Source organism: Penicillium odoratum, assembly GCF_028828045.1.
Source record: "Penicillium odoratum strain IBT 22623 chromosome Unknown utg000008l_segment0_segment0, whole genome shotgun sequence".
Classification (NCBI taxonomy): domain Eukaryota; kingdom Fungi; phylum Ascomycota; class Eurotiomycetes; order Eurotiales; family Aspergillaceae; genus Penicillium; species Penicillium odoratum.
Genome location: NW_026643150.1, coordinates 449,804 through 466,208, shown reverse-complemented (window position 1 = coordinate 466,208; position 16,405 = coordinate 449,804). Strand labels below are relative to the sequence as shown.

The following is a 16,405-nucleotide window of genomic DNA, read 5'->3' as shown; positions in this document are numbered from 1 at the left end:
CTCTCGAGCAACAATACAGCCTTCCTCATGTTAGAGGTAATTTAGCTGCAGAATGCGCAGGGAAAGGAAGAAAATGAGGACGATGGACGTGGGTCAAGCCAGATCTCCATCGTTTCGAGAAAACTGCCTAGAACATTCTTTGGAGGTTTACAGTACTTAATAATCACTCATTAGACATTCAAACCCAATACATTATGTCGCGATACAGCTACTTCAAGCAGGGGTTTTTTTCCAGATACAGCTGCAATTTCTAATTTCAATATACAGAACTTTATGTAGATAAAAATTTGGGATTTTAGGGATGATTCTGAGCGATTTTTTGCACAACACTCATTTTAAAGTTCTGACTTGCCGCAAGTTGCTGGGACTCCTAATGAGGACTAACACTACTTTCATATTGAGGCTTGATGCCAGAAGTTCATCTCACCACTCGAACTTAAGTCTGATCACGCTTTTTGATGCTATCATATATTGACCAGCAGCTAGACTCAGTATGGTGGCACAGCTCCACTTGGCCTTTGCGGCCCTAAATCGACTGCGGATATGCTTCTCAAGCTGATCATTCGTATCTACCAGGCTTCGAAAATCATGAGCCCATATCACGGAAGTTTCATTCCGGTGGTTAAAGGATATACAGTACATGCCTTCTCAGGGAAAACATTACCAGTCGTTGGAATATGAATCTGAGGATAGAATACATTGATTTTTGCTCTAGGGCTCTAAGGCGCTCCACCTCTCATGTACACATCGACAAGTTGGGTATTAAGGACGAAGATAAATTGATATCAGGAGCGTCAAGTGACTCTCTGGGGCCTCTAGATAAAGTAACGATCATCTTCCCTTTCACGGCCCTTTCTTGCCCTTTTCCCAATATGCGGATTTACATATGTTCCTTATACCCGAGCTGAAACATTGCCAAGACACTCAGAAACCGAAACTATCCGAAACTATCTGCTGTGCCTTGGCCCTTGCGTGGCGTGCCTCCGATCTGTGGGTGGCTGCTTTCAGTGGTATCAGTGGCCAACCTGCAGTTGTCTTGAACGGCAAGATAACCGGTTTCGCCTCGGGTTCTATCTCCCAGTTACCCCAGATTCAACAATTATGTGGCAAAATACGGCTGGTTCAAAACGAACATGCCGTTGCCAATCATCCCTTGCCGTTGCGGTCAGAGCCGAAGCCTCAACTCTCCAATAACTTATGACCTTTTTAGGCGAATTGCATATATTTACGCCCCCTTTCTATTACTGGAAGAGATTATTGCAGACCTGGAATGCTCGTGCTCACAGGTTCTAGCTACTCTGAGAAGCCTGGTTGACATTAGCGCGATAAGCACAAAATAACGTATCTCATAAGCGGGTCGCGCACAAGCGGGTCGCGCACAAGCGGGTCGCGCACAAGCGGATCGTGCACCTCTAAACACCATAGTACATGCGACAAATTACAACTTATTATCTCAACGATAGTGGTCTATAGGAACTTTTCCTGTAGGTACAGTTCTTTTTATATGATATTTAGGTACTTCAAGGAGTTTCGAGAATTATTATCATTTGATGACCGCAATATACATATTCTGCCAGTGCAAGGGCGTAATCTTTATCAATGGAATAATAAAAGTATTCGATGTTTTTAAAATTGATACATACGTCTCATAATCCTTATCAATGTCTATCGGTAAATACTGGAACTGATAAAGGATATAATTGTTGAGATTTTAGGGTAGTATATATCGCATTTATTACGGTGTTTTGGGGTGCGCGATCCGCTTGTGTGCGCGATCCGCTTGTGAAATACGTGTCGAGTGAGGGTTATCTGAGGGGACGCGAATCCTGGCTCGTCTGACCGATAAGAAAATGCAAGGTCAGTTCTCCGTATTGCCTAGACAATAAGCTGAGTGGTCTTGGCTATTTCCAGAATGCGGACTTTACGCCCCAGCTGAAAGGAGACTTGATAGCCAAGAAAGCATGTTTGTCTCTTATCTCTACCACGTGAAACTTCACCCTGACATGGTTGATCTGTATACTTCATGAAAACTTATCACTGCAATTTTTTTCATTCTGTATGTCCATCTGAAATTGTAAATATTGAATGGGTAGAGATCTCTCACACTGAGTTATCAATATTTTATGTTGTCTACATAAAGTGGGGGTGACCCGCATGATAACCTCCAGGCTACGTAAATTGTGTTTTGCATGGCCATTCACCTTCCTTTCATTGGTTATCTATCCTATTAGACCAATCAACATTGAACTACATATTTAGTAATTCATAAAATGTATCGTGATGTTAACATCCTTGGCCCCAATCGTACCATCCAGCATCCAGCATTCCACTGATAAGGTACTTGCGCCAAGTCTGTAAATACCAATCAATGCCACGCGACTATATTGACTCCCCTCGGCGTATCTTTGCCTTGTGTTACGACATGCGGCGTATAAAACACACTAATGTTTGTACTTAAGACTTGACAATTGAACAAATCCCTCCTCTACTTTCCTCTCCTCAGAGTTCCTCTTCTCTCCCCCCAACTCTATATATATCTTCTATAAGCATCGGCGCCGAAAGGTTTTCGAAGCTCCCTCTCCCTGACTTTCTCTCGCTTTGTCAATCAAGTCGGGTGTCGCACCCGCTGGCACACAGCATGTCAGATCAATATTCCGAAAAGAACGACAGCAAAGCAGTCTCCAACAATGACGCCGAGGTACCGATTGAGGGCGATGTCTACAATGTGACCGATCACGGTGCAGACTCCCAGCTGAAGCGCCAGCTGGGATCTCGCCATATCAGTATGATTGGTCTCGCTTCCTCTATTGGCATGGGTCTTTGGCTGGGATCAGGAACCTCGTTGATGCATGCCGGACCCGCTGGTATTTTTATTGGCTACCTGTTGTCTGGAAGTGTCATTTGGAGTGTCAGCCACAGTATTGGAGAAATGTCAATTCTGTACCCCCTTCCCAGTGCGGTGAGTTTGTGAATCTTTTCTTCGGGTTCTACCTATCGGCCGTTACTGACGCGTTCTGCTTAAGTTCGTGCAATGGACCAATATCTTCGTCGATAAATCTGCCGGTTTTGCTCTGGGCTGGGCTTACTGGCTGTCCTTCTGGATCACAATCGCCAATGAACTACAAGGTGCCGTGACCGTTATCAATTTCTGGACAGACGCCGTCCCTGTAGCTGCTTGGATTACTATTTTCTGGCTTATCATCATCGGGGTGAACGTCGGTGCGGTGAAATGGTTTGCGGAGATTGAGGTTGTCGCTGCCACTATCAAGTTCGGCTTCATCTTTATCGTTATCATTTCTGGTATTGTGCTGTCCGCTGGTGGTGGCCCCAAAGGTGGTTATCCAGCCCGACCAGGAGGCACTATGGGCTTCCAGTTCTGGAACGAGATGCCTTTCATCAATGGATTCAAGGGATTCCTTTCCGTCATGCCAACGTGTATCTTTGCGCTATCCGGGTCCGAGAATGCCGGTCTCGTCGCTGCTGAGACGAATAACCCTCTTCGATCGGTTCCCAAGGCAGTGAAGTCAATGTGGGTCCGGTTGAGTCTCTTCTACATTCTCGGTAGCTTGATCGTCACTATCAACGTTAGCCCCAAGGACTCCAATCTGTTTGGCGGATCCGGCACCAATGCCAGTCCCTTTGTTATCATGTACAGAAATGACGGAGTGGCACCACTGGCTCACATCATGAACGCTGTCATTCTTGTCTCGGTGCTCTCCACTGGTGGTATCTCTGGGTACGGCGGATCTCGCATCCTGGTCGGTCTGTCGCAGCTCGGCATGGCTCCAAAGGTTAGTCCGCATCTCCATCTCATCTGCGTCTTGCTAACCACAATTCACCTTTTAAATCACAGGTATTCCAGAACACCGATAGCTGGGGTCGTCCGTGGTGGGGCCTTGCCCCTACCCTCATCATTGGAGGAGGCCTGTCGTACCTCAACGTCAGCAACAGCGGTTCAACCGTATTCGGCTGGTTCTCCAACTTGACATCCCTGTTCACTCTCTTCGGCTGGGGCATGATTTGCCTATCGCACATCCGCATGCGCCTCGCTTGGAAAGCCCAGGGTCGTTCTGTCGCCGAGCTTCCATGGAAATCATGGGCCTTCCCCTGGGCTGCCTACTGGGGTCTTTTCTGGTGCTGCCTGCTCATCGTCGTAGAGTTTTATCTGGCTGTGTGGCCGCTTGGTGACAAGCCTAGTGCGAAGAACTTCTTCGCGAACTACCTTTCCGTGGTGGCTATTGTGATCCTCTACATTGGAGCAAAGATCTACTACCGTGGCAGACGATGGAACAACATTCTTGATATTGATCTTGATGGTTCAAGAAGATTTTACGCTCCCAAGGATGAGGAGGGTCGTGAGAGCTTCGTTAAGAAGTGGCTCAAGTTCCCTACTAAGCACTAATTCTGTAGTCACCTATATAATTATCTAGCTTTCTAAATATTTGTTATTCCAACGGCTTCAATGATGTACGTGTATAACTAGATTTCCTCAAACTCGGGTACATGGTAAAGTAGCCGACTTGAATCTCGGCGACTCAACAACTCGCCGCTCTATCACACCCCGCACAATCATCAACCATCATCCCCTTCCTTGAATCAATCAACAAAACCGGTCCAGTTAATTGAAATGGCAAAATTCGCAGTAAAATCTCTTGACCATCTTGTCCTAACAGTCCGCTCCATTCCGGAGACGGTAGCGTTCTACACGACACACTTAGGCATGCGACACGAGGTCTTCGCCTCACCAGCCAACCCCACAATTCAAAGGTATAGAAATATCTTACATTTAGAGAATATGCAAAAACTAACAAAAATAGACATGCTCTCATTTTCGGATCCCAGAAAATCAACCTTCACCAGTCCGGAAAAGAGTTCGAACCAAAGGCGCAAAGTGTCATGCCCGGGAGTGCCGACCTGTGCTTTTTGACGGATCAAAATGTGGAGAAAGTGCTACAGGCTTTTCAAGATGCTAAAATGGAGGTATGTCAAAATATTGGCTCTGGTTCATGTGATATGCGTTGATCAACTGTAGGTTCTTGAAGGTGCCAAGATTGTGGATAGGACAGGGGCTGCAGGGAAACTGAGGAGTGTTTATGTGAGAGATCCGGATGGGAATCTTATTGAGTACGATAATGAAATTCCTTTGTATAAATTTGACAAGCTGACGATTGATAGGGTGTCCAATTATGTTTGATTAGGCCGATTTCAGAAATTAAATCCTATTTACTTACATCACTGACAAGCATTCAACCTTTTCTAAAATTCAAGAACCGGATCATCTCCGTACAGTGGTATAGCTAATCTATACAACCAGACTCCAAACAAAAAGACTCATCACACCTGTGAGAGCAATATTCTGCTGAACAACCGATCCAGCACCAGTAGAGGTTGCAGTAGATCCGGTGGTCGAAGCAGTACCCTAGAAATAATTAGTACCTGGGATTTACTCAGCCATACTTAAGACAATGACATACTGTAGTAGAGCCAGTAGAAGTAGCAGCCGCAGTTACCGCACCAATAGTAGATGCACACGAGCTCGCAGACGAAGAACTAGGAGTCGCAGAGTCGCTACAGTTTGCCGCAGCCGATTTAACCTCCGTTCCATAGTATTTCCAAATCTCGCAAGTTGCGGCGCATTTCAGGCACGTGCTGAGATCCGATGTGTAATTGGAGTTGGAGCAATAATTGCCTTGTTCGGCCATCAAGATAACCTCGCCTGGGGGTTGAATATCTGTTAGTAATGCCATGTGCAATTTAATTGTATCTAAATTACCGCATGCTTCGTGGCAGTCATAAAGAGGAGAGCCATTCTCAATAGTTTCGCGCGGTCCAAATACCTGCTGACTCGCCAGTGCCGAAGAGGTCAACACAGCGAGGTAGATGGTGAAGGATAAACGAACCATTGTGGCGGTTTATAAGGAACGAGATATACAATGAATGCAATTTTCCTCGGGTTGGTAATGTTTCTAGATCAAGAAGCCGTGGAGGACTGAATTGAGTTAATAAATATCTTTATAGCAGTCGCAATCTCTCGAAGCATACGACAGGCCATGTTCAAATTTCCGGTTTCGCTAGATAATACATTTGCCAAGCCTAACGTATCCACAAATTCATATCAGCCCACCAAGAACGACCCTCATCAGATTCACTAGTGTTCTCGGTACCTCGGAATGAATAGAGAAATCGAAAGAGGCGAAGGAAAAGAGGGGTATCTAGCTCGAATCAAAGGCCCCGCTTGATCTTATCAATCTAATCTGCTCCGGCGAATGTCTATCCGGGTAGCATCATCCTTAGGAACCCTGCTAGAAGGCACTAGGAGGACGCTAAGCTCCTATTTAGCTTTATCTGTCAAATTCCAAGCCAGTTGTAGCCGCGTATATCCACACCCATGGACAGTTTACATTATTCTACACATTATTCTACCTAGGTATCCCTGTTGGGGGCACGCGAGTGGCTGTCACATGTACTAGTATATAGTTGGTGGTATGCGGAGTCTCCGATAATTGTCCGATTATATCTCCGCTCCTATGGAAGAACTTTGTAGTTGTGAATAGATGGAGCTCGGTACGTGCTACCGACATCGTCCGTCACTCGGAGGTTAGTATTTTCTCGGAGATTGGACTTGTTGCTTGAGTATTTAATGCGACTTTCGATCTTCTTTTCGTAACTTCAAGTTCCTTGAGACATCAAGTTACCACTGCTACAGCAATTTGGTTTATACTACACAGATAAAGTTCACATAGCTGTTATGCGGGGTTATTCAACTTTCCTGGCCCTTGCCAGTCTCTTATTTGCTCCATGCCAGGCTGCCGATGATGCTACAGACATGGGACCAGCAGCCTTCCTATGGCCTCCTGACCGGGCTTGGTCAAGCACAGCAGATAACACCGCTCCATGCGGATCCAACGCAAATATCGGCAACCGGACAGAATTTCCTCTGAGTAGGTACCTGCCGCTAAACAAATCACGAGCCAATCTAACAACCACAGCAAATGGGGAGGTATCTCTAGTCCTACAAGACGAGTCTTATAATGTCAATCTCGCCATCTCCTATCACAGCAGTAAGTTCAATGTCCTTTAAGAATGCCAGAGAATTCCATTAATCCCACAACCAGACCCCCCATCAAACAGCGACTTCGTAACCGATGTCTCAGGCACACTTTTCCCAGACCTCTACCCAGGGCACGAATGTTATTCCATCCCAAATGCACCGTCTAATACATCCTCGGGTGACAATGCCACGTTGCAGCTGAAGTACCAGTCCACGTTCGATACGGATACTAATCAGACATACTATGCCTGTGCGGATATCACGTACGTTGCCTTGGCCGATTTCACGACCGATGTTCTGTGCTTTAATGTTTCGGTGGCTACTTCTACTGCTACTGCCACGAGTACCAGTAGCAGTTCGGTCAAGTCTGGTAGATTGTCAGGGGGACAGATTGCTGGGATTGTTGTAGGATGTGTTGTGGGCGCGGCGTTGATTGCGGGTGGTATTTTCCTCTTATGGTGTCGACACCAGCGAAAGGTTCAGCGGGATAAGGTTATTGCTGTTAGGATGGGAGATTGGGGGAATAGTGCGCAGAAGACGGTGTCAGTTGATGAGAGTACGCATGCTTAGTTGGGTGACCTGTGGAGTTCTATGATGTTGTGGTAGAATTGGGGTTCTCTGTTTTCTATAACTAATTTTTGATGAGATTCGATACATTTTGTGATAAAAATTCTGTTCTTGGGTCTTTAACATCGCGATCAAATTGATATTATCATCAGGCGAACAATTACCTGAAACGGTTTAGACTGGCGACCAGGATGAGAGTCGCACCATTTAGATGCGTTGGATTTCTGTTCCTGAACCTTAAAATGAGGCTGAAGAATATCTATAAATTGAACTACCCTGAACCATCCCCAACAGCTTTTGACCTGGTTCTCCCATGATCAAACTGTTCATCTGGGTGCCTGGACAACTTGATCCGTGCATGCTACCCTTGCCAAGAACTGGAAGAATACTCGGTCAAAGAGACTCGGACCATCCATGGATGCCATGAGAACCCAAGTCCTGGTAATTGATATAGTGAACAAGTCACTCAGTGGCGCACTCATTCCTCTATGTTAAGGACCCCTAGGCTAAACAACTAAACAGCAAATCCAAAAGTCCAACGTCGAATACCCTTTCTCTTGAAAAATCTTCATTTTCTCGCTATCGAGTACGAAGTAGACCCACACGCCGAGAACCCGACCCGGTATCATCTCGCATGGGTCCATAAATGACGTTACGATCCATTGAAAACTTTCAAAAAACAGGGATTCAGGAGTAGGGCCGATGCCCTAGCCCCTACACAGGAACAACTATTTAAGATCATCCAGAGCATAGTCTACTCAACCTTGCAACTCCCGAAATAAACCATCGAACATTCAAAATGGCAATCTCGACAAGTTTCCTTCTTCTCATTCTATCAGGGAAACGATGCAATCATTCACCCATGGACCACCTAACTAACAAATCCGGATCTGATCACAATTCAAATCCTATCAAGTTCAAACACTTATCAATTCCTGGGTAATGTTTCCGGAATGATAGATCCCGACGCCACCCCCCACTAGCGGGAACGGTCCGACTGGTTCAGGTACGCCGTCTTGATCTTGACATATGGAGTCCCCTCAGTGATGATGAACTACTTCCATTCTCTGCAAAGATCTTGGAGAAAATGGAACATGTTTCAAGACGGGTCTCTGAGGTTTAACGCAATTGAATCTTCACTTTTTCTTATTGAGATTGATACTAATCTATCTAAGTCTTTCCTCCAGTTTTTTGCGAATCTGGTATTATATCCTTCAAAATCCGTACACAAATACTATAGCGGGTATACAGCTTCTATGATGATTGACCACTTCCCTTTCTGCAAAGAATTCTGTGGAAACTATGTCTATCTACATATACATTGTTTAATTGGTCTTCTGAGTTGCTGCCGCTATTTCATTAAGAGATACCCATTTGCTACTCCAAATTAAATCAAGTTTGAATGTTTCTAGAAACAAAGAGTCTTCATTGCAGTTCCTTGTACGTAAAAATCATAGAATAAAATCTGTTTCCGAGATCTGCTTCCGAGAATTGATGAAACAAGGTTAGTCATGGTGATCAAGCTTTGCCATTATTCAGCCACGCGCCGTAATTCCGCGTTTTCGCCTCCGTTGCCAGGGGTAGCGGATATAAGCTGTTCTATCAACCATTTTTATATATAAGCAGCGGAATAAGGACAAATTTGGCAAAATTAAATTTTATTCAACTGTACAGTACAGATCCAAATATAAAGCAATGGCAACCCGCGTTCTTCGACCAATTTCTCATCTACCCATCTACCGCTTGGGATCCATTACACGCCCGACTTTATCTGTCCAATTCCAATTCCTCTCCACTGTCTCCCCTCTCCGCCCTTTGTCAACTACTGTCACATCCCAACTTCAATCTCAATCCTCAAAGCCTTTACCCGCAAACATGTCTATCGACGCTCTCATCCAAGCGGCTCAGAACCGTCGCTCTATCCACAAGCTGGGCAAGAACAGCACCGTCTCCGATGCTAAGATCGAGGAGCTTGTCAATGCCGCTATCTTGAACGTTCCCAGCGCGTTCAACACCCAGTCCACCCGCTTGGTTGTTCTGTTGAAGGACGAGCACGAGCGTCTCTGGGACATCGCTGCCTCTGTCTTCGAAGGCCTTGTCGCATCCGGCAGAGTCCCCGAAGAAACATTCAAGAACCAGACCCTGCCCAAGCTGCAGATGTTCAAGGCTGCCTTCGGAACCGTATGTCACACTCTACATACCCCAGCGCTCTAAACATACATACTAACCTGATCCAGATCCTCTTCTACGAAGACCCCGCACACATCCAGCCCTACAAGGAGAAGTTCGCTACTTATAAAGACCACTTCGAGACCTGGGCTGACCAGTCCAACGCTATGCACCAGTACTTCCGTACGTCTATTCCATCCCCATTGAATTGTATTCTTCCAAACTAACATCAATCTAGTCTGGACTGCTCTCGAGTCCCTTGGCTTCGGCGCTAACCTCCAGCACTACAACCCTCTCATCAACGAGCCTGTTGCTAAGCAGTGGAATGTGCCTTCTGAGTGGCGTCTTCTCGCTCAGATGGTCTTTGGTAGCCCTGAGGCTACGGTTGGCGAGAAGGTGCAGAAGCCTGTTGAGGAGCGGGTCAAGATCTTTGGCAAGCAGTAGGGGATTCTGGATCTTATGTTTGAATGACTTTCATTTGTTTGGCATTGATGCTTGTCGCTTTGCGAGCGCATTTCCTATAGAGTTATAGAGTAGATATACAATTTATAGAATATAGATCAAATCGTTTGGTTTGAGGAAATTGAGTAAATGTCTCTGTTCTCGGTACGAAGGTGGTTGAAGACAAGAATGAGCGACAGGGTCATCCAGATTTCTTTACATTGACTAGCAGGAATTCAATCACTTACTTATGAACAGAGTTTAATAGGATTAAGGTTGGTGTGACAGTTGGTACACACTACCATTTCCATGTCTCAACCACATCACTCATAAGAATAGCCGATGTACACTTCCGAAAAACGAATGCCGGTCTGAAACTCAATAGTGAATCCCACCCATAATCCAGGCCCAAGCACCAATGACCAATATACCCTTCTCCCCAAGTATAAAAAGCCTACCGACCGTTGCGATACCAGAACTCCGGAGGATCCCCAAGACACTCACCAACAGTAACCGCTAAGAATCCCATTAGCAAAGAACTCTCAAATCCCACCAAAGTTGAAAACATACTCTCATGTCCTCGCAATTTAATCTCCGCTAACATGTTATCCACCAGGACCTCCACAGTAGTCTGATGAGTATCATGCGCCAACACAATAGTCCCACCAGCATCCAGCTCCGCTCGAAACTTCTCGAAGCTGCGCCAGCTATGATCGGGATGATCATTCTCGTAATCCTTTGTGTCGATACTGGCTCCGATGACGTGGTACTGCAGGGCTGTCATTGCTTTTAAAACATCGGCCGTGACCATCAGGTAGGGAGCACGCATGTAGGCTGGGTAGAAGCCCAGGATGCGCATGAAGGCGTCTTCAAGGTTGGTCATTTGGGCGAGGATTTCGGCATAGCTTAAGGTGTCGAGGGAGAGATGGCCCCATCTGATGGGGATGGTTAGCTTGAATGGCTTGGGTATCATCTGGTCTGGATCCGGGTTGTGGGAAGGGGTGGATTCATTGTGGTTGCTGGATTGGGGACCGAGTTATGTACATACGTGTGAGAACCAAGCTGGTGTCCTTCGGATATAGTGCGTTGCACCAAGTCGTGGAAGGAATCAATGTTGCCTTTGTTGACGCCGTTCAGGAAGAAAGTTGCCCGGGCACCGTGTTTGGATAGAGTGTCGAGAATCTGGCCGGTGTAGATGAACGGACCATCATCGAAGGTGAGTGCAACTGTGTTTGGAATGTTGCAGTGCGTGATGATGAGTCCGTATGGAATAGGGGACACTTGTCGCTTGGTCAAATCGAGATCATTCGTCGGGGCGGGAACAGTTGAGGATCGGGGTATAACAATGGATGACGAGAGGCCAACGGAAAGAAATACAGTGGTCAGAAGGCCGCCAAGATGCATGATGGATGCAGCTAATGATGTAGACAGTATGGGATTGTAGGGAGAATACAGGAACAGTGAAATGCAAGTTTGAGTAGTTATGGATCGAGCAAATGACAAGCACGAACAACGTGCTTGCCAATCCTGTACATCTTTTGAACATTGAAATTTCACATAAAATCACCTCATATCAGGACATTTAACCTCCGATCGCCCATAAAAAGATATGATTACATCTGGGGACAAATAGTATAGTTAAAGGCAGATTAAAACAGTTTCCCTCTTGCCTCAACTTCAACTTAGGTTGTAGTCGAGGCAAGAGACAAAGAAAAGGAAGATCCCCAGATTTCCAATCTGCAGATCATTTAACCCTTACGGGTCATGCGCTTCGATGACCGACGCTGCTCCTTCTGGCTCTCGCGGTCCAGGTACTTGCGTTGCTCCTCAGCAGTCATACCACGCAGAAGACGCTCACGCTCGTCCTTCTTGATCTTCTCGGCAGCCAGCTTGCGTTCCTCGGCCTTCTCCTCCTCCTCAACACGGCGTAGCTTCTTGATCTCCTCCTCACGGACATTGCGGACCTTGCGCATAACCTCGGGCCGGAAGTGGGCAGCTGCGACAAGCTTGTCGCCAAAGCGCAAAAACTGGTTGAAGAGGGGAAGAGTTGCGGCATAGCCAGCAGCAGAGGAAAGGTTAACCGAGAGCTGAACACGCTTCTTGGGAACAGTCTCATCAATCCTAAGACAACGTTAGTTGATAAAATACAGAGCTACAAGGCATAGGCAGCTTACTTGGTGGGCTTATCAATGGGCTGGTCAGTCACAATCAAGAACTCAAAGTCATTGCCAGCCTGTTCAATGGCCTCGATAAGCTCCTTGCTGAGAAGGGTTTCGGTGATCTCATGGCTCTCGGACATCACAGTAACCCAAGAGGGGAGCTTGGGGTGGTCTTTAGAGAAGGTGATTGAGGCATCGTAACGATCAGTACGGAACTTGCGCATGTGGCTCTTGTGAACCACCGCCCAGATGAATCCGTCGTAGGTGGAGTTGTTCACCTTCAGGGGAGTATCCTTGGCGAAGACCGGAACCAAATCCTTCTCCTTGCCATCGAATGCATACATGAGAGCCTCGTACTTTTCACTGGGAGCCTCCCAGCTCTCAAAGAAGAAGCTGAAGGCGTACTCCATGAGGTAGGTGATTGGGTTGTAGCGCTTGGGCATCTTCAGAGCGATGTCAAGGAAAGCAACGTTCTGGCGACCAGTCGCATAAGTAGTGAACTCGGAGGCCGACTTCTCCTTCAAGCTCTTCTCGGGGTTGGCCAATTCCACAGTGATGGTCTCCTCCTCGCGGATACGGGCAATGCCATCGAATCCAACCACAGCGAACTCCTTCTGGAGAGAGGGAACGTGAGCCTGAGCCCACTCGCGCGCCTTGCGGCGGTTCTTCCTCGTACCCCAGACATGGAAGAGGACGAGGATCAGGACAAATGGCATGATCATCGCCTCTTGCATGAAGTCCTTGGGAGAGGTACGTTCCCAGATCCGGTACCATGCCGTGTATGGGGCAACGGCGCCATGCGTATTAGCAGCCGCATTGGTGGTTGAGTCGGCGATAAGGGACGCAGGCGATGGATTCGGGGCCTCGACGAAGTCGGCGAAATCTACGGAGGATCTGCGGTTAGATTGAAGATCAGGGGAGATTCAATTGCGCAAAATAAAGCTTACCATCATCGGAGGCAGCGCCAGATGGCTGACTGCCAAAAACGTTCTTGAACACACCCGCCATGGTTGGATGAAGACAAGATGGTGGGTGGAAGGGAAAGGAGGTTGAGAGAAATGAAGTGCGGAGCTAAGCTGCGCCGGCACTAGCGTCCCCCACGCAATTCAATTCTCCAGTTTTTGTTACAATTGACACATCTAATAACCAAAGTCCAAATTTAGATTTCCTCCTGTATATCCCTTGTATCCCTAAAAACCCAAGATTATATACAAAAATAAACTCAAGTGAGCGTGGTATCCAAAACAAGCCCCGAAAAAAAGAAAATCCACGCCAAAGAAACATCCACAGAAACCCCCAATTTTAGTACAGTCCCGCTTCCAAGCAATCCAAATCAACAGTGACAAGATAATGAGAAACAAATTAAAGTCGTAGCGGTCATTAAAAGCGAGTCTTGCTCGAACAATATCAAAAGAGTGTTTAATGGCCGTAGGCCGGCGGTGCATCATCCTGAGAGCGAGCCCAGAAGTTGCTACAGGCGTTGGTCATAAGCTTGTCTTCGCGCATTCGACGAGCAATTTCACCCGCCAGTCGCTCAACAAGACGAGGATCAACGGAATCTCCCTTGGTCGCCTCGTCTTCTTTGGTGAACGGAAGCACGGTGGCGGGCAAAGGGTGTCGAGCAGCACCTGAGGAAGGTCCAGCTTCGGCCTTTTCGTCGTGGAAGCTGGCGCGCAAGGGACGAGGAGTAGCATCCACGTCCGGAACCTGAGAGGCGCGAATTGTGTCATGAGCATGCCGTTCCTCATGTGCCACGCTAGTCCGGCGCACTGGTCGGGAAATGCTCATTCGCTCCCGTTCGGGGATTGGCTGGAGGTGGAATTCGGACTGGGGAGACAACGGTGGAGTCACTGGGTCATCGGATTGCTCGTTCAATACAGGTAAGGGCGCAGAGGCGATGGAAGGAGGGCTGGTAGACTCGGTGTGGCTTCCATCATCACTCACGCTCATGGCATCATCAGTCGTCTTGGGACGACGCAAGTCCACCACACGCTTCTTCCGTCTTCGAGAATTGGCCTTGGAGTGACGTCCCGCACCCAAGGTAAGGCCATAGCTGCTGACCGAATGGCTGGATAGAGAGGGTCGGCTTTGCATGGAGAGCGTACTACCAGTCTCGTGGATAGATGACGTACTGCCGACCTGCGAATGCGCTCTAGACAATCCAGGGCTCGAGGGGGATATAACGCTGGCAGGGAACTCGCTGGGATCGGAAGTGGATGTCCAGGCGCGGTAAACCACCTCATTGATGGAGGGAGTAAATAACGACAGGGTACGTTGGGAATCTGTGAGAGCGGCAAGGCGGAGAAGATTCTTCTGTGAGAACAGTGAATGGGTCTCGACTGAGGAGTCCAGCGACAACGACGCGATCTCGGATTCATTCAGCGCATTTCCAAGCGAGTCGACGGGGTCCTGTGGCGGGCTTGCCAGCGGGTCTTGGCCGGGGCCTTCGCTGGTCGCTTGGTTGGTATTCTCTGTCTCGTTCTGTTCGTCCTCCCCTGCGCGATATTCCGGAACCCATAGACGAAGCGACAACCGATGAATGATCGCGGGAAGCTCATCCATGAACAAGATGCGTAATTGAGCTTCGATCGCTTTCTGTAGGAAGTCGCGCACGAATGGGATAGAATCGAAGGTCGATGAAACCTTGAGGGACTCAAGCGGATCATTTCGGAACACAACGGTAATGCCCTTTTGCTTGGAGAAAACGAGTATGACGAAGCCGGAAAGCTTGAAATCCGAGAGGGTGATTTGGAGAGGGATGGTGAGCGGGGTACTAGATGACGATGCAGGTTAGCTTGGCGCTGCGACCGCGACCGACGCGCAACTCCCGGAGAGACTTACGCGGCTGCCAGTGGTTTTGGTGAGGCGAAAGAAGGGCGAGTTATTAAGTAGGTGTTGAGTGGGTTGGCTTGGACTCGGGTCTTAAGGGTCAAAAAGGCATCTCCAGAATACGACATTTTGAAGATTCCTCGAAAGCGATCCTCTGCCAAATCACCGATCTCCAAAATCTCCAGATCAGGGGGCATAGAGCCCAAGTTGAGTTCAGTTACAATAATATCATCAACAATGATGGGAGGTTTCGGGGATTTATTGAGGGCAGCTGTAAGCAGTTCTTGAGCACGAGTGTAGAAACCCGCGTCTGCCATCAAAGGCGACCAGTTGAAGTTGAACGCCATGCCCTCGCATTGAGAAGGAAGTTCAAGTTCAAGTTCAAATTCAAGATGAAAAGGAAAAGGGAAATCGGCGCAACCGGGGAAGTGGAGGCGAATTTCAGGAGGGAAAAGAAGGAAAGAAAAAAAAGAAAATCAAAAAATCCCGAAGTCACAAGTCACTGGGTCGGGAACATGTCAACTTTGCTTAGGAATTTCTACTTTTCCTTTTCTTTTCTTTTTTCTATTTACTTTCATTTCATTTCATTTTATATTCTATTCTATTCGCTCCTTACTTCTACTTGATTTACCTCCATGAGAATCCAGATTCCAGAATCAAGTCCGGGTACGTCACAACTTCAACTTGCATGCGGGTCCCACTCTTTCCGATCAGCCCCGAAGACATTCCCACTTGGGGCTTTATTGGACCATTCATGTTTCATTTAGAATCTATGGGATGCATAAGTCTTCTTTTACGCCCATCCAAGAATAGCACTGGGGAAATAGGAGAAGAGAAACAAAACAAAGACATACCATGGAGTTTCACGGGCCAGGAACGGACATGGTCTATGCCGATCTTGCAAGGGACTGAGTCCAGACACGTTCTCGTCTTACGGAGTACCGAGTATACGGAGTAGTGTCTTGTCCGAAATACGGGATGTCTCTGATTGGACCGCATGCTCTAACGCTCGTTCCCCACGATTATAACTGACTTGGAGCTTTAGATACTACCTCACGTGAGGTCTTTCCTTAACCCTTGAATCGAGAAAATACAGTAATCCTAACCTTTATCTGTCCATGAAGCTGCTTTCCAACTTCGGTTTTGAACTTGAAATGATCATTCACATTCACCCAGACAGATTCTTCAA

General features: G+C 47.3%; 8 protein-coding genes across 8 annotated transcripts; 4 read left to right on the top strand and 4 right to left on the bottom strand.

Moving 5' to 3' along the window:
* Positions 1-2,638: 2,638 nt before the first annotated feature.
* On the top strand, positions 2,639-4,402 carry N7520_010391 (putative amino acid transporter; the record flags this gene model as incomplete). Its single annotated transcript, XM_057144324.1, has 3 exons — positions 2,639-2,959; positions 3,024-3,791; positions 3,854-4,402. 3 exons carry the CDS (start codon positions 2,639-2,641, stop codon positions 4,400-4,402), a joined length of 1,638 nt encoding a protein of 545 aa, XP_056990078.1.
* Positions 4,403-4,627: 225 nt separating this feature from the next.
* N7520_010390 (VOC family protein) lies at positions 4,628-5,194 on the top strand (the record flags this gene model as incomplete). The annotated part of the gene is made up of 4 exons (XM_057144323.1): positions 4,628-4,767; positions 4,818-4,980; positions 5,033-5,124; positions 5,176-5,194. 4 exons carry the CDS (start codon positions 4,628-4,630, stop codon positions 5,192-5,194), a joined length of 414 nt encoding a protein of 137 aa, XP_056990077.1.
* Positions 5,195-5,302: 108 nt separating this feature from the next.
* Positions 5,303-5,903, bottom strand: N7520_010389 (uncharacterized protein; the record flags this gene model as incomplete). Its single annotated transcript, XM_057144322.1, has 3 exons — positions 5,303-5,419; positions 5,475-5,716; positions 5,774-5,903. 3 exons carry the CDS (start codon positions 5,901-5,903, stop codon positions 5,303-5,305), a joined length of 489 nt encoding a protein of 162 aa, XP_056990076.1.
* An 845-nt stretch (positions 5,904-6,748) lies between these two features.
* Positions 6,749-7,621, top strand: N7520_010388 (uncharacterized protein; the record flags this gene model as incomplete). Its single annotated transcript, XM_057144321.1, has 3 exons — positions 6,749-6,941; positions 6,990-7,061; positions 7,116-7,621. 3 exons carry the CDS (start codon positions 6,749-6,751, stop codon positions 7,619-7,621), a joined length of 771 nt encoding a protein of 256 aa, XP_056990075.1.
* Positions 7,622-9,493: 1,872 nt separating this feature from the next.
* N7520_010387 (uncharacterized protein) lies at positions 9,494-10,231 on the top strand (the record flags this gene model as incomplete). Its single annotated transcript, XM_057144320.1, has 3 exons — positions 9,494-9,799; positions 9,856-9,970; positions 10,026-10,231. 3 exons carry the CDS (start codon positions 9,494-9,496, stop codon positions 10,229-10,231), a joined length of 627 nt encoding a protein of 208 aa, XP_056990074.1.
* A 451-nt stretch (positions 10,232-10,682) lies between these two features.
* N7520_010386 (chitin deacetylase) lies at positions 10,683-11,632 on the bottom strand (the record flags this gene model as incomplete). Its single annotated transcript, XM_057144319.1, has 3 exons — positions 10,683-10,744; positions 10,799-11,163; positions 11,277-11,632. The coding sequence occupies 3 exons, from the start codon at positions 11,630-11,632 to the stop codon at positions 10,683-10,685; spliced, it is 783 nt and encodes a 260-aa protein (XP_056990073.1).
* A 344-nt stretch (positions 11,633-11,976) lies between these two features.
* On the bottom strand, positions 11,977-13,395 carry N7520_010385 (CCDC47 family protein; the record flags this gene model as incomplete). Its single annotated transcript, XM_057144318.1, has 3 exons — positions 11,977-12,349; positions 12,403-13,270; positions 13,335-13,395. The coding sequence occupies 3 exons, from the start codon at positions 13,393-13,395 to the stop codon at positions 11,977-11,979; spliced, it is 1,302 nt and encodes a 433-aa protein (XP_056990072.1).
* Positions 13,396-13,806: 411 nt separating this feature from the next.
* On the bottom strand, positions 13,807-15,563 carry N7520_010384 (MDM34 family protein; the record flags this gene model as incomplete). The annotated part of the gene is made up of 2 exons (XM_057144317.1): positions 13,807-15,160; positions 15,229-15,563. The coding sequence occupies 2 exons, from the start codon at positions 15,561-15,563 to the stop codon at positions 13,807-13,809; spliced, it is 1,689 nt and encodes a 562-aa protein (XP_056990071.1).
* Between the last annotated feature and the right edge of the window lie 842 nt (positions 15,564-16,405).